The sequence below is a fragment of the Grammomys surdaster genome, unplaced genomic scaffold, assembly GCF_004785775.1.
Source record: "Grammomys surdaster isolate TR1022 unplaced genomic scaffold, NIH_TR_1.0 207, whole genome shotgun sequence".
In the NCBI taxonomy this organism is placed as follows: Eukaryota; Metazoa; Chordata; class Mammalia; order Rodentia; family Muridae; genus Grammomys; species Grammomys surdaster.
The window spans coordinates 437900-453303 of NW_021604652.1; the positions used below are offsets into that span (position 1 = coordinate 437900).

The 15404-nt window shown below is 46.7% G+C and overlaps 1 protein-coding gene across 1 annotated transcript in view; it reads right to left on the minus strand.

The window, feature by feature from the left end:
* Fgf16 (fibroblast growth factor 16) overlaps positions 1–6362 on the minus strand; it is a 9564-nt gene extending 3202 nt beyond the window's left edge. The window contains exon 1 of the mRNA XM_028771449.1: positions 6089–6362. Coding sequence (XP_028627282.1) covers positions 6089–6362 — 274 coding nt within the window. The remainder of the gene's footprint in view (positions 1–6088) is intronic.
* Positions 6363–15404: the final 9042 nt, after the last annotated feature.

Below are 15404 nucleotides of genomic sequence, written 5' to 3' on the forward strand. Positions count from 1 at the left end.
AGGGAAGGGGAGGGGGAGAGGGAGAGGGAGAGGGAGAGGGAGAGGGAAAGGGAGAGGGAAAGGGAGAAATACATAAATATAATAAAGATCTTTTAAAACATGGGTGGGAAAGTCTCTGGGAATCTGTCCCCCAAGTGCTAAAGTCAAAACTTACGAGCACTTCGTTCTGCAATCAAGTTGAAAAATCAGGTCGGAAACTGCAATGGGAAGGTTTCTATGAAGCTCACTGGCTAGCAGGCAATGGGGAGGCATTCGATCATGATAGCAGCTCTGGGGCTCTGTGTTCGGATGGCTCACTTGGATCTATTTGAAGGATCTACTACAGTCCTGCCACTAGTCTATGGGACATTTGAGACTTGGTCTTTTGGTTTTCACATTCAGATCCTCTGAGTCTTATCTTGATTCTGATTGCTAGTAACTTTTAAAAAGTTTATTATTGTTGTTGTTATTGATGTGTCATGTGTGGCACATATGCAGAGATCAGAGGACAATGTTGGTGAGCAACTTCTCTCTCTTTATCATGGCTTCCAGGACTGACCTCTAGTTCTCAGGCATGGTGAGCAAGTGCTTTGACTTTTGACCCATCTAGCTCACCAGGCTAGAAACTCTTCTAGGACAGTGCAGATGATTTCAGGAAGAGAATCCCATTTGCTGGGAAGGAAGGAAGGAAGGGGCAGACAGTGGTGATGGGGGCTAATCAACCACTGACTTGATGAATGCAAATCTTCAATTGTCTGAAGGAGGTTCTGCCCCGATAGACATTTTAGTCAACAACTCATAAGAGGACACAGGAGCCCAGCTTCCCTTAGCTGAGAGGGATGATAATCAAGATCCAAAGAGGTTTCAAAAGGTTGGGAAATGGGCTGGTTCCAATGGAATAAGCATAATTATAGACAATAGGAAGTATTGCATCTTGTGTTCCCCAAACCAGCTTCACAAGATGTTTGTGTTTTTGTTGAGGGAGGGTGAGCCTCACAAGCACACAGCTAACGTCACTCCTTCATTTGCTTCGTTTGAGGGCTTTTCCATCATCCATCTCTCTCTCTTTATAGCTCTGTATCCTACCCCCATAAACCCCCACTGAACTCAGGGCCTTGAACATGCCAGGTAAGTCATGCTCTACACTAACCCCTGTGTATTTTCTTGAGACTGTTTGCCTTTTGTATTTCAGTGTCCTTTAAAAATTTGGTTTTGGTGCTGGAGATTGAGCCCAGTACCCAGAATATGCTGTGTGTATTTTAATTATATGTAAGTCTGCCTGTCTCTACAACGGGGGAAATATGGCCTGGTGAAACATAAATAGCAATGGCTTCTGGGATTTCACTGAGCAGTTAACTCATTATGAAGGTGATTAGCAGGATTATTGAAAAGCTAATGTAGGATTGACAAGTGGCTCAGCAAGTAAAGGCATCTGCTTTTAAGCCTGCCCACTTGAATTCAATTTCAGGGACCCATGAGATAGAAGGCAAGAACTTCTCCGAGCTGTCCTTTTGACCTTCATACATGCGTACCGCTGTGGGGGTAGATATACCTTGTCCAACACCCCCAATTCCCCCCCCAACACACCCTCTCATTCTCTTTCTTTCCCAACAACCGCCCCACTCTCTGTCTCTCTCACACAGTAAAGAAATAAAATGTAAGCAATTTTAAAAGAGTAAGGTAGGACTGGCAAGATGGCTCAGTGAATAAGGTTGATGACTGCCTAGCCTCCAATCTGAGTTTGATTCCTTGGGATTCACATGATGGCAGAAGAGAACTGACTGCTGAAAGTTTTCCTCTGATCTCCACACAAGCACTGGTGCTTCTCCTTCCTCCCCAACCCACACAGTTGAAAATAAAATTTCAAAAAGCTAATATAAAACAGGTCACTATTATCTGGATGTAGAGGTTATGTAGAGGTATCTGTACTACTAATACACAGGCATCTGAAGAGGAAGATAGATAATTCAAAGCCAGCCTGGGATACACAGGGTGGCCCTGTCTGGAAGACAAAATAAAAGAACACACACACACACACACACACACACACACACAGTAACACAGTAGATAAATCGACACAGTAATTGACAGGTAATCCTAAGAATTGGGATATTGAAAGAGGAGGATCCCAAGTTTGAGGCCAGCGTGGGCTACACAGTGAAACACCACCTTTAATTGTTTTTGAGGCAGGATCTTACGTAGTTCAGGCTGGCCTTGGAAATTGAACTCTCTATGCAGATCTGGATGGATGATCTTGAACTCTCGATCTTTTTGATTCCATCTCCTAGGTGTTGGGGTTACCTTGATGCTTTTTTAAAAATTAAAAATAACTTAAAACCTAGTATAAAAATAGAAAAGAAAGTAGAGCTAGGCTGTAGTCAGAGTCACTTAACACAGAGGAAGGAACTGGCCTACCACTCTGCCGGGTCCTGGCAGGATCACGCTGGGATTGGTTCTGTGTCTGGCTTTACTGTGTCCAGAGAGGGCTGTGGAAAACCAGAAGCATGCTCAAAGTAGCATGTCTGTCTGGCAAGGAGATCCCACACTATGCCTTGATTCTGTTCTGGGTGCTAAACTCAGATGGACATCAATCCCTGTTACTAAGCGTCTTTACTTTTCTAGGGCAGGTTACCTCTGAGCCTCCAGTCACACAGCAGGTCTCCTTTTCTCTAAGTATCCCATATCTCAAACTACTCTGAGCTCGTTAAGAAGCAAAGGGCAGCCTGTGATTTCACTTCGAAAGACCTGGTATGAGAACAAAATCATGAAACTCAAGAGGTGTGGCCATTTGAGTCACCACCGTTTTTTCTCCAACTCTCTGTGAACCCTGATGCCAAAGGACAGATCATACAGGATGTCGCTTGGGTTGTGTCCAGTAACAGGGGTCTCCAACAGCTGGAATCATCCCTGCCCAGCTGTCTTTGGGCATCATTTGCCTTTGCCAACTTTCCTATTAGTTGGATTCAGACTGTGGGAACCCAGTGGCACATGATGATAGAACAGATATTTCTAAACCTTCTCCTGAATCCTGGCCAGCGTGAGAGGGGAGAGAAAACAAGCCATTTTCATATTTTCCCAGCTACAGCTGGACAGGGGTGTTAACAGAAAAGCGTTGAGGCAAAGTATTAAGTAGACAAAGTTTGTCATCAGTTCTCTCAGCCCTTCGAGGCCCAGGACCTCCATCTCCTCTGCCTCATCTTGACCTGCCCACCTCATGCTCTGGCATTTTCTTGACAGTTTCCAGGCTCTTCTCTTCTTACACCTCTCTCCCCAGGGCCTCAATCAAAACGGATCTGTCCTGGGCCCCACTGTTTCAGAACCTAGCTAGATGACTGGCTAATGTGTCATTTAATCTGCTTCCCTCAGCCATCCTGTCAGACCTTCGGGGCCAAGACAGTGCTGCTCTGGCCCTTTGCCAAATAAGAACCAGATCGCTCCAAACCCAAAGCAGCTGCTGCAGCCTGCGCCATCCCACCTGACAGGAGGCCTCTCCTCCAGTCTGGCTCCCAAGCCCTGCTCTGTCAGTCCACAGGTGCCCCTCAGGAATGTCAGGCTCCCTGTGAACCTCATGGAAATGCCACCAGCCAGGCGGGAACTGAACCACTCCTGGCTACCGACTGCAGATGGAGAGCAGGGAGCATGTGCAGTGCCAACAGGTTATTATTTGGAGTCGGGGCTGCACTTGGGCTCAGCCTGACTTGTTTAGAACACATGGATTCCAGGGTAATCCTTGGCCCCCCCCCCCGCTCTCCAATTACAACAAATAGCTATTTACTTTACATGGCCTTCGGAGACTCTCTCCTCCCCCCACGCAGAGATCTATAATATTTTATATCTTAAGTCTGGCCTACTTTACCCTGCTGGAATGTTGACTGCTAAAGCACTTATGGAATGTTAAAGTTTCGATTTATTGAATACTCTGGCTGATTAACTCAAATGTGGAGGGCGGAGAGTGTGAGCAAACTCAAACACCACCTCGTCCTATGCCAAAAGCTAAACTGAGCAAGAGTGTGTTTGCAAGTTGGCAGGGGAGGTTACGAAGAGACAGCTTTGACCGGTTATCATTTCCTTTACAGGAAATGCACAGAACTGCCAAGAAATCAAGGAAGGAGGAAAAGGAAAAGGGGATGTGGAAGGGGGTCTCGGGCAGCTTGTTTTTTTCTAAAAGGCCAAACCCAAAATGAAGCAAGCCTGTTAAGCAGCAATGCAAACATCCTCCGCCAGCTTTGCTTCCTTTGGTTTCTCCTTAAACTTAACACCCTTAGCAGGTCTGGGAGATGAAAAGAAATCAAGATGTGTCTTTAGGGAGGCAATTAAAGACCACTTATCCCAAGAGCCTATTACTGATTTATGTTGACCTTGTAGATTATTGGGCTCAGCTCAGGCACAGAAGCAGACAAACACTTGTAGCAGCTGGGGGGCAGTGCACAACTTCACCGCCCTCACCTCACATCTCACTATCATTTCATATATACATCCATATAAATGCACACACACATATGTGTCTTTTATACACGGACTCGTCCAATATCTTTAGACCATTTCTGGGAGCCTCTGAGTTCAGGATGGGCGTCCCAGTCCTTATGAAGAGGAACAAAAGGGGACTGCGAAATCGCAAGTGATGGAAGGGAAAGAAGCCAAGTTAACACCCCCTCTCCTCCCACCCCACCTCATCACCCTTTTGAGGACCTGCTGCAAGTTTATACAGACACCTGCAACCCTCCATTACCCCTCCCAACCTACTGTACTCCAGCTCTGTTTGAGTGCATTTTTCCAAGATGACATAGCCCTCATTAGGGCTCCTGCCTGCTCCCAGCATGGAAGGCCAACCCTGGTCCTAGTTGTTTGCTAGGCTTGGCCTTAAGCTGCCCGGTGTCTGCCCCCTCCTCCTCCTCTTCCCTTTTCTTTCATTCTTTTCTTTTCTCTCTCTCTCCCCCTTTCTTTCCTTTCTTTTTCCTTTCTTTTTACTGTGTATTCCAGAAGCAGCTCTAGAAAAGCATGTAGAATGGGAAGATGGGAAGGATAGGAAAAAATGAAGCATGTCCTGCTTGAGGGTAGGCAGAGCTTCGCACTGGCTTGGGGTATTAAGTGCCCTTCTTGCGCTACAAGGACCTTTGTGGGGGAGAGCTGAGGATGTGGAGACGGAGGAGAAAGGCTAGCTGTCACACAGCACCTGTTTGACGGCTTAATAATGAATAGGAAATTGAAAATAAAAAATGGCTAATTACTGAAGAGGGAACACATTTGCTTAGAAGCCTAAAGATTTCCGTGCCAGATCAAGGTTTATATTAATGGTGTAATTAGTTTTGTATAGTGACGCAGGCAGCTGGGTGCTCTGAACAATCTGTATAGTTGCAGGCTGGCAGAGGCAATCCTGCCTGGAGATTAGACATTTCCTGTCCTGTTTCTGGGGCTGGCAGTGGGTTCGGGACAGTTTCCTCACGTGGGCAAGAAGTAAGTTCTGGGCAAACTATGCCCAAGACTTGTTCGTACGCGTACGCAATGGGCACCGCGAGGTTTTCCTAGATTCTCAGCTGCTCGGCTCATGCCATGCTGCCTGGATTGACTCCTACCCTGGTCAGAGCCACCCCGAGGATGACCAGTGCCATGACGACCCGGTCCTCGCCAGATAAAAGCGATTCGGGTGCGGGGCGCTGGTCCACCCCGCCCGTGGCCCATGAAGGCTCTGGCTCTGGGCGATCAGTCGCGACGGGTCTGCCACCCTCAAGGCTCCTCTGTCCGCGGTCCCCTGCCTCCCAGGCGAGGACTCCTGTCCCTCTCTCGACTCCACCTGCTTTCCTCGGAGGCCCGACGTTAGTCTCTCACAGGGAGCCCCTAACTCCAGGAGGAGTGAGGGTGGAGCGGCTGGAAGAGGCCGCACCGCGAGGCGCCTCCGCCCCCTCCGGGGAATGTCCCGGGGCGCAGAGGGCCACTGGGTCCCCGCGAGGCTTAGGGTCCTGCCGCTGCGTCCCGCCCCGACGGGCCCGGACGGCACCCGGTGCGGGAAGGTTCGGGGGACCCCTGCGGGACAGCCTCGCGCCGACGGCTCCCCAGTACGCGGTCCGCCCGCCTCCCTCTCCACCCAGCACCCCCACGGCCGGGTCCTCACCGAAGCGGCTGTGATCGTGGCGGGTGCCGTGCACCGTGCCGTTGGGGAAGATCTCAAGGTGGAAGCCGGTGCGGCAGTAGAGCTGGCGGCGCCGCAGGATCCCCTTCAGGTGGGCGAAGTCTGTGGGCGAGCCACGCTGCAGCTTCCCCTCGATCTGGCCCAGGCGCTCGTTCAGGAAACCCGGGGAGTCAGCTAAGGGCACGTTCCCCAGAGAGGAGGAGAAGCCGTGCAGGTCCCAGTCCAAGGAGGCAAAGACGCCCCCGACCTCCGCCATGGCGGGGCCGGCGGCGGCGCGGGCCGAGCCGGGGCCCCGGGGCGCGAACTGCCTCTTCTCCGGCGCCGGCGGGCGGGCGAGCGGGCGGGCGGGTCGGCGGCGCTCGCTTAGCTCGCTGCTCCGCTCTGCCCAGCCGCAGCACACGTCTGTTCGCGTCCAAAGAACTTCTCAGCGGCGGGGAGCGTGGGGCAGCGCACTCCTGACCTTGCTCTCAGTTAAAATGCGGCTTCCCCTCCGCATCCATCTCTCCTGGCCTCTCATAGCTGGCTTCGTGGAGCTATCAGATGCAAATGGCACTTTATATACGTACCCACTCCCCTTCCATTGACATATTGGATATTTAAATACAAGCCACACCTCACTGGCATCCCCTCAGAGATTGGTGTGTGGGTTCTTTCCTTTTTTTTCCCCCTTCTCGTATCCATTTGGCTCTTTTTGGGAGAGGGGGGGTGAAGGGGGGGAGCGAGCGAGCGAGCTTTACTCCCTCTTTTATTATGAAAAAAATGGCAGGAAAAAGCTACACATTGCAGTGAGGCATAACTGCTTTTGGCAGGTTTTCTTAAACTGCTGATGAAATAACGGAGCCCAGTACGTGGAGGCCATCAGCGACCACGGCCACGCAGGCTAGTTCCTCGGGGGTCTGCCTGTTGGTCTGTTGCAAGGGCCACCCCCACCTCCCACGCATCCTCCCGTTGCTCCCCTCTGGAAAGTGCCCGAGACCAGGGCTGGGAGAGGGCGTCCTCGCGCTGCTGAGCCCCTCTTCTCTGGCCCAAAAGAGGCTGCGGAAGGGGTGCCTGGCCCCGGACAGGGGTGCTCCAGTTCCTTTGTTCTGTTGTCCCCTAGTCCCACTCTCCACCTGTAGGTCCACAGGGGTCTGAGGAAGCGAAAACGATCTGGAAGCCAAACGCAGTTGCAGCTGTAAGGACTGAGAGGTGGTGGAGGTCCCTGCAGACACCAAGGGGTGGGGGCGCTTCAGGGGTCTGGGAGGAGCGGGAAATCCCAGAGGGGAAAGAAGACTTTTAAAAAGGGACCTTGTGGCTTAGGAATAGAGGGGTGGAGGCTAAGACACAGAAAGCGATACTTTTTGAAAAATGATCTCTATGGCTTTCTGGGCGCGCTTTTACAAGGCTCAGGAGAGCAAGTTCCATGAGAGGCCATTGGAAGCCTGGTGGGGGTTCCCCCCCCCCCATACACCTCTTTTCTTGTTGGAAACAGGTGTTTCCTCGCTCTGTCCTGTGCCCTGTTTCAAGATACTCTATCAGGAAGAGCGGCAGTCAGGGGTGGGAACTGAAGGCTGCCAGGAAGAGAGGCTGGGGGGAGCGGACCTGGCGAGCAGGTGCCTGCTTGCCGTAAGCCCCTGCATCTCTGCCCCGCACCTGAACCCCAAGGTCCCTTTGGGCCTCTGGCGCTTTCCTCCTTCTTGCTTATTAAATGGAGTTGTTGCTTGCAGTTTTCACACGCAGCAGGCGCTGGCCGCCTTCCCAGGTTCTGGAAGCGACTGAACCCCCAATCCTACCCTTCCGCGCCTTTACTGCGCCTCCTGCTGGAGACCCCGCCAAGCCGCAAGTTCAAATTCAGGGTTACCATAAAACGAGTAAACAAGCTTCACCACAACTCAGTGCAATTCGGGGGCCCTACTCTTAGGTTCCCATGTGCACCCTGTGCTCACTTCCTGGACCCGTAGCAGTTCTTAGTTTGGAACAAGGTTGTGGCTTGTTCCTGCTGTGCTTCTTTAGCTCAGAGCGGACCTCCAGGGCCAGGCACAATGCCTGACACATGTAGGCACCCACAAGTTATATGCTTTCAGCAGCAGAGAACACAGATGCAAGTCTTCATCCAGTTGTAATGGATCCACACATGCAAACGGTGGAATCTAGAGGCTGGAGGCTCAGCGGTGAAGATCGAGTAGTTCTCTTTCAGAGGATCCAAGTTCTGTTCCTACCACCCACATTGGCTCACATATGCCTGCAATTCCTGCACCAGGGATGCCATCTTCTGGTGTCCACAGGAATCCACACACATGTGCGCGTGCACACACATGCGCGCGCGTGCACACACACGCACACAGGTACATATCACATAATTTTTAAAAAATTAAAAAAATATTCAAAGGGTGGAGTCCTTATTAGATATGCATTGATGAAACCACATACTGTCTTGGATTTAAAAAGTATTCAAAGAGCAAGCCCGTTGTGCTGGCACTCACCTGTAATTCCAGCACTTGGAGGGCTGAGAGTGTGAACTGAACCTGAGTTGCACAGGAAGTGAGGGACTGAACATGCAAGTAAGAAATTATCCAAAGTGCCGAGCAGTTCCTCACACTGGCAGTCTCAACACTTTGGATGTGGAGGCAGGGGAATCAGGAGTTCAGGATTAGACTGAACTTCAGGAGGTTCTGTCCCAACAACAACAAAACAAAGGCTTATGGTGATGTGTGGGTTCATGATCTAGGTAGGGGTCCTGGATCCATCCTGGGCTAAGGTGACTTTTGTTTTTGTGATGGATGTGCCCTGAGGCAAAGATGGGAAGAATCTCTTTTATTTTCCCCCACAGTCAGAGGGATCACTTTCAAAAGGAGAAAATAGTAACTAAAAAAAAAAAGGAATAATTCTAATTGTTAAAGTCTAATTCTTTTAATGAAAGTCAAAGGAAAGAAGGTAGATGAAACCATTTTAAGAAGCAGATACTATAAAGTGTGTAAATGCCTATGATGAAATAAATTTCACCTGTTTCTTTTTAGTTTTACTTTTTTCTTATTAATCATAGATTGTTTCCTCATACAGTATATTCTGATTATAGTTTCTCCTTCTACTCTTCCCATTTTCTCCTCCTCTTTCCTCCAGATCTGTTCTCTTTCTGTCTCTCATTAGAAAAGAACAGGCTTCTAAGGTAACAAAACATGGCAAAATAAAATATAATAAGATGAATCAGAAACTATCATATCGAAGCTGGATACAGCAACCCAAAAGGAGAAAAAGAGCTCCAAGAGCAGACAAAAGAGCCAAAGACTTACTCGTTCTCATAGTCAGGAGTCCCATGAAATACTAAGCTAACAGTTGTAATATATGCCCAGACCTGGTACAGACTGGTTCGGATCCTGTGCTTGCTGCTTCCATCTCTGTGAGCACATATGCGCTCTGCTTAGTTGATTCAAAGGGCCTCATTCTTCTGGTGTCCTCTATCCCCTCTGATTCTTACAGTCTTTCCACCTCCTCTTCCACGGGATTCTCTTAGCTCTGAGGGGAAGGAGTTGATGGAGACCTCCCATTTAGACCTTCTTTCTGCATAATGTCTGGCTATGGGTTTTGGCATCTATTCCCATCTGCTGCCAGAGGAAACATCTCTGATGATGACTGGATATGTATCAGAATATCATTAGGAATCATTTTATTGATTTCCAAAGTGGGTGTACAAGTTTGCACTCCCACAAGCAATGGAGGAGAGTGTTCCCCTTGCTCCACATTCTCAACAGCAAGAACTGTGTTATTGATCTTAGATGACAGCCATTCTGACAGGTGTAAGATGGAATCTTAAAGTAGTTTTGATTTGCATTTCTCTGATGACTAAGGAAGTGCTTAATCATCTTTAAGTTCTTCTCAGCCATTTAAGGTTCCTCAACTGAGAATTTTTAGATTTTTTTCCCATTTAAACAAAATTTTAAATGATTTATTTATTTTTATTTTACATACACTGGTGCTCTGCTTGCATGTATGCATGTGTGAGAGTGCCAGAGTCCCTGGAACTGAAATTACAGGAGTGAGTTGACATGTGCGTGCTGGAAATTGAACCTGGGTCCTTTAGTAACTAGTGCTCTGAACTGCTGAGCCATTCCCCATTTTTAAATTGGACTGTCTGACTTTTTGTTTTTTTGAGTTCTTTGTATATTTTGAATATTAGTTCTTTATTGGACGTGGTGTTGGTAAAAATCTTTTCCCATTCTATAGGCTGCCACTTTGTCCAAATGATGGTGTCCAATGCTTTACAGAAGCTTTTTGGTTTCACGAGATCTCATTTATTATTGTTGATCTTAGCGCCTGTGTTGTCAGGATTCTGTTCAGGAAATTGTCTCCTGTGCCAATGTGTTCAAGGGTATTCCCCATATTTTCCACTTTCTCTTTTATCAGGCATCTGGTTTTACGTTGAGGTCTTTGATCCACTTGGACTTGTTTTGTGCAGGTGATAAATATGGAACTATTTGCATTCTTCTGCATACTGACATCCAGTTAGATGAGCACCATTTGTTGAAGATGCTAGATTTTTTCCAATGTGTATTTCTGGCTTCTTTATCATAAATTAGGTATCTATATGTATATGGATTTATTTCTGGGTCTTCACTACAATTACATTGATCAGCATGTCTGTTTTTATGCCAGTTCCACGAGGCTTTTATTACTATAGTTCTGCAGAACAGCTTGAAATCAAGGATGGTGATACTTCTGGAAGGTTTTTTTTTTTTTGTATAGGGTTGTTTTTATCTCTCCTGGTTCTTTTGTTTTTCCATATGAAGTTGACAACTGTCCTTTCAAGATCTGAAAAGAATTGTATTGACAGTTTGATGAGGATTGCTTTGAATCTGCAAATTGCTTTTAGTAGGATGGGAGATCTTTCTATCTTCTGATATCTTCTTCAATTTCTTTCTTCAAAGACTTGAAGTTTTTATCAGACATGTTTTTGAATTGCTTGGTTAGAGTTACTCCCAGATATTCATATTATTTGAGGCTATTGTGAAATGTGTTGCTTCCCTGATTTCTCTCTTAGTCCATTTGTCATTTGTATATAGGAGGACCAATGATTTTTGTGAGTTAATTTTGTATCCAACTACTTTGCTGAAATTGTTTATCAGCTGTAGGAGTTCCCTGGTGGAATTTTTAGGGTCACTTATGTATACTATCATATCATCTGCAAATAAAGTACATTGACTTCCCCCTTTTCAAATTAGTATTCCCTTGATCTCCTTCAATTGTCTTATTGCTTTAGATAAGACTTCAAGTACTATATTGAATAGGGATGGAAAAATTGAACAATCTCTGTCTTTTATTCTTATTATTCTTAGGTTTGGTCTTTTCGTAGTATCCCAGATTTTCTTGATATTATGTAAGGATTATTTTTAGATTTGGCACATTCTTTGACTGATCTATCCATTTTTTCTTATCACATCTTCAATGGCTGAGATCTTTATTCTATCTCTTATATTCTGTTGGTGAAGCTTGCTTATATATTCTTATTTGAAATCCTACATTTTTCATTTTCATAATTCCCTCAGTTTGTGTTTTCTTTATTGTTTCTATTTCTAGTTTCATGTCTTGAACAGTTTTATTCATTTCCTTACACTATTTGTGTTTTCCTGGATTTCTTTAAGGGATTTATTCCTTTCCTCTTTAAGGATCTTTTTTATATTCATAAAAGTGGTTTTAAGGTGTTTTTTCTTGTGCTTCAGGTATGTTGGAATATTCAGGGCCTGTGGTGGTGATAGCTGGGCTCTGGTGGAGCTATATTGCCCTGGCTATTACTGATTGTGTTTTTACACCAGTGTCTCAGCATCTGGGTTTGGGATAATTATAGTCCAGGTGCTTATTTCTGGGTTTGACTTTCTTGGGTAGGTATTTTGTTCCTTGGTTTCCAGTTCCTCTCTGGATGTTCATAGAGTGTAATGGCTGTGTGTTGTCGATTTTCCTAGCCTGTTCAGCTGGTGTGTTCACAGGGAATGCCCCGCTGGTGTTAGATGCTGAGCAATTGGCATGAGTTAGGGAAGAAAGTTTGGAGAAGGTCTTTGCAATCCTTTAGGGATGAGATAGAGGAAAGAGAGACCACAGCATGTTTTCAGCTACAGAGCTGGAGATGAGACTGGGGTGAATTGAATCTGAGAGGCAGCAGGAGAGGTGGAGGTCTGCCTTCAGCCTACTTGTTGCCCTGGGAAGAGCTGCACTTGGGTTAGCAGGGGGGACCTTCTGGAGATGGGAACTGGGATACTGTGGCTAGAGGGAGGAGGGAGGTTAAGAGGAGATGGACTGTGGGATCCACAGGAGATGTGGCAATGGGGAGGGAAGGCTGCAGCTACTGTTATGTTGCAGTGCTAGGGATGAGGTTTGGGGATTTGCTCTGGTGAAACAGAAGGAGAAGGGAAAGTCTGTGGGTAGCCTGCCTGGATTGCTGGCAGGTATGGCCTGTGGCTTAGCAGAGGGTACCTGCTGAAGTCAGGGCTGGAATGCAGTGATGAATTGGGGGAGGGAGGTTACGAGGAGATGGTCTGTGGATCCACAGGAGGTTTGGGCAGTGGGGAGAGAAGGCTGCAGCTGGTGTTCTGTTATAGAGCTAGGGATGAGGCTAGGGCATTGAGTCTAGGGGAAAGAAACCACACATTTCAAAAAGAGTTTGTATTATTTATCCTTCACCATTCTTTTTTTTTTTTTTAATTTTCAAGTCAGACAGGGTTTCTCTGTGTAGCCCTGGCTGTCCTGGAACTCACTCTGTAGACCAGGCTGGCCTCGAACTCAGAAATCCGCCTGCCTCTGCCTCCAGATGGCTGGGATTAAAGGTGTGTGCCACCATACAGGGACAGTCCTTCAGCATTTTCAGTGTCACCAACTGTTTTTGAACATGGAGGTCACAACCTGTGTCCCAAGTCAGGTCAGGCCAGCCATCTTTAATAAGCCAATTAAAAGGACCAAATTAAAAGTAGAAAACAAAAGGGCTGGAGGGATGGCTCCCTGGTTAAGCCTGTTGGTTGCTCTTTCAGAGGACTACATCTTTCAGAGGATAACTGTCACTCCAGTCCCAGGGGACCTGACACCCTCTTCTGGCGTCCAATGGCACTGCATGCACATGGTACATAAACATACAAGCAGGCAGAACACTCATACACACAAAATAAATGTAAAGGATAAAACAATTAATGGGGAACAGAGAAAGGAGATTTACTCAGTATGGCCATGTGTGCTAGCTCTCTCTCCCATTCTTACCAGTGTGCCAACATCCAATAAATCTTTACCAGGTTCCTACATTTTTTTTTTCTTTTCCAAGAAAAGGTCTCACTATGTACCTCTGGCTGTCCTGGAACTCACTCTGCAGACCAAGCTGACCTGGAACTCATAGAGATCTGCCTGCCTCTGCCTCTTGAGTGCTGGGATCAAAGGCATATACCACCCTGTCTGGCTTCTAGTTTCTACTTTTAATTTGGGTCTTCTAATTGACTTATTGAGGATGGGTGGTTGGACTTGGCTAGGAACACAGGCTGTTATCCCCAAGTTCAATAACACAGCCACAGTTGTCAGACCTGCAGCCTTAACTGATTGAAGTTCAGAGACTGATGCTCCATTTGGGATTCTTATGCAATTAAGGTGACTGATGCTATTTTAAGAAATAATTTTTAGACAATACTTTATTATTATTATTATTATTATTATTATTATTATTATTGTGTGTGTCCCTGTCTATGTGTGTGTGTGTGCACAACGCACACATGGAAGTCAGTGTGGAACGTTGTGTAGTTGGTTTTCTCCTTTCCACCTTATATGGGTCCTGGGACTTGAACTCAGGTCATCGAGTGTTTGAAGGGAGCATTTTACCTATTGAGCCAACCATTTGCTGTCCAAGTAATATTTCTATGAGGCATTCCAATGGGCAGAGTTTTCATGAAAGTATTTTCACAACCTCGCGGAGTAGGAGGCGCTACTATACTTTAGAAATGAGAAAACTGAGGGGATGTCAGGTGAGCAGCACACCACTCCTAAGTACCAGAGTCAGAACCTGTTTTCAGATCCATTAGGGACTGATTACTTTCAATTTATGGATTTGGTCATACAGAAATGGTTACTTTTGGTTATTTTCAATTATACAGAAATGGATACATTTCAGGCCAGTGAAATTTCACATTAAGCCACTTTATAGGAAAGGTTCACTAGGACAGAGCATTAGGGGCTAAATGAACGGGGAGCAAAGAAAATGCACATTACAAAAAAAAAAAAAAAGCTATCAGGCTTGGTGGCACAGGCCAGTAACAGCAGCTACTCTGGAAGCGGAGGTTGGGTAATTTCAAATGTAGGGGTAGTCTTTCCTGCAGAGTAAGTGCAAAGGAAACCTGGGCAACTTAGTGAGGAGCAACATTTAGAAAAAGAAGGGAGGCGCTGGATGTAGCATGCATGAGGGCCCCAAGGTTCGATCCTCAGTACTGACGGTGGTGGGCCCAAAGAGCACAAACCTTCACTGGACTCATGGCATCATTTATAACATGCTGAGAAGTGTATATATTCCAAGAGGCTGGATGATGGAAAATGTCCGGCACGGTCCAGCACGGTCCAGCATGGTCCAGCACGGTCCAGCACATGGAAAACTTTCCACCTTCTTTCTTTCTTAGTATCTCCCAAGCCTGAAGTAAACAAAGCAATTGCTGTGAAAAGGACATAGAAAAACAACCCGGTAAGTTCACTGTGCAGGAGAGTTGCCATGTCAAGGTCAGCCTAGGCTACAAAACAAGGGCCCTATCATAAATGAAGAAAAAAGGCAGGTCTTTCTTTTTCCTTTGTACATATGGGGACTGAACCCAGGACCTTGCCTGTGCCACATTCCCACTGAGTTACACTCACAACCCACAAAAGAAGGTTCTGACTTGCACTCTAAGAGAAGCTGGAAATGGGGCTGGAAACAGCCTGCCAGCCTCTGTTCCTGGAGGAAGGAGAAGGTGTTGCTGGGGAAAAAAAGCTGGTCTCAGCAGCCCATCATACATGGACCTCCACTCTGGAAGTAGGAAAGCATGTCTAATACCATTACCCTACCCAGTTCTTCCTTTTCTCAACAACTCATCAATGTTTTCTCTTTTGGGGTTAGGTTTCCCTGAGAAGGGTCAAAAAGCTGCAAGGAGAAAGGGCTGCCAAGGACAGAAAAGGCTACTCTTTAGAGACCATGCGTTAAGTACTGGTCTGGATGATTTGCATATATCATCTCCAGTGAGTCTTATCACGACCGTAAGAAATAGTTTGATTTCCATTTTACATATAAGAGCTAAATGGACTCAACACCTAGTAGCAGAGATAAGATTTAAATCCA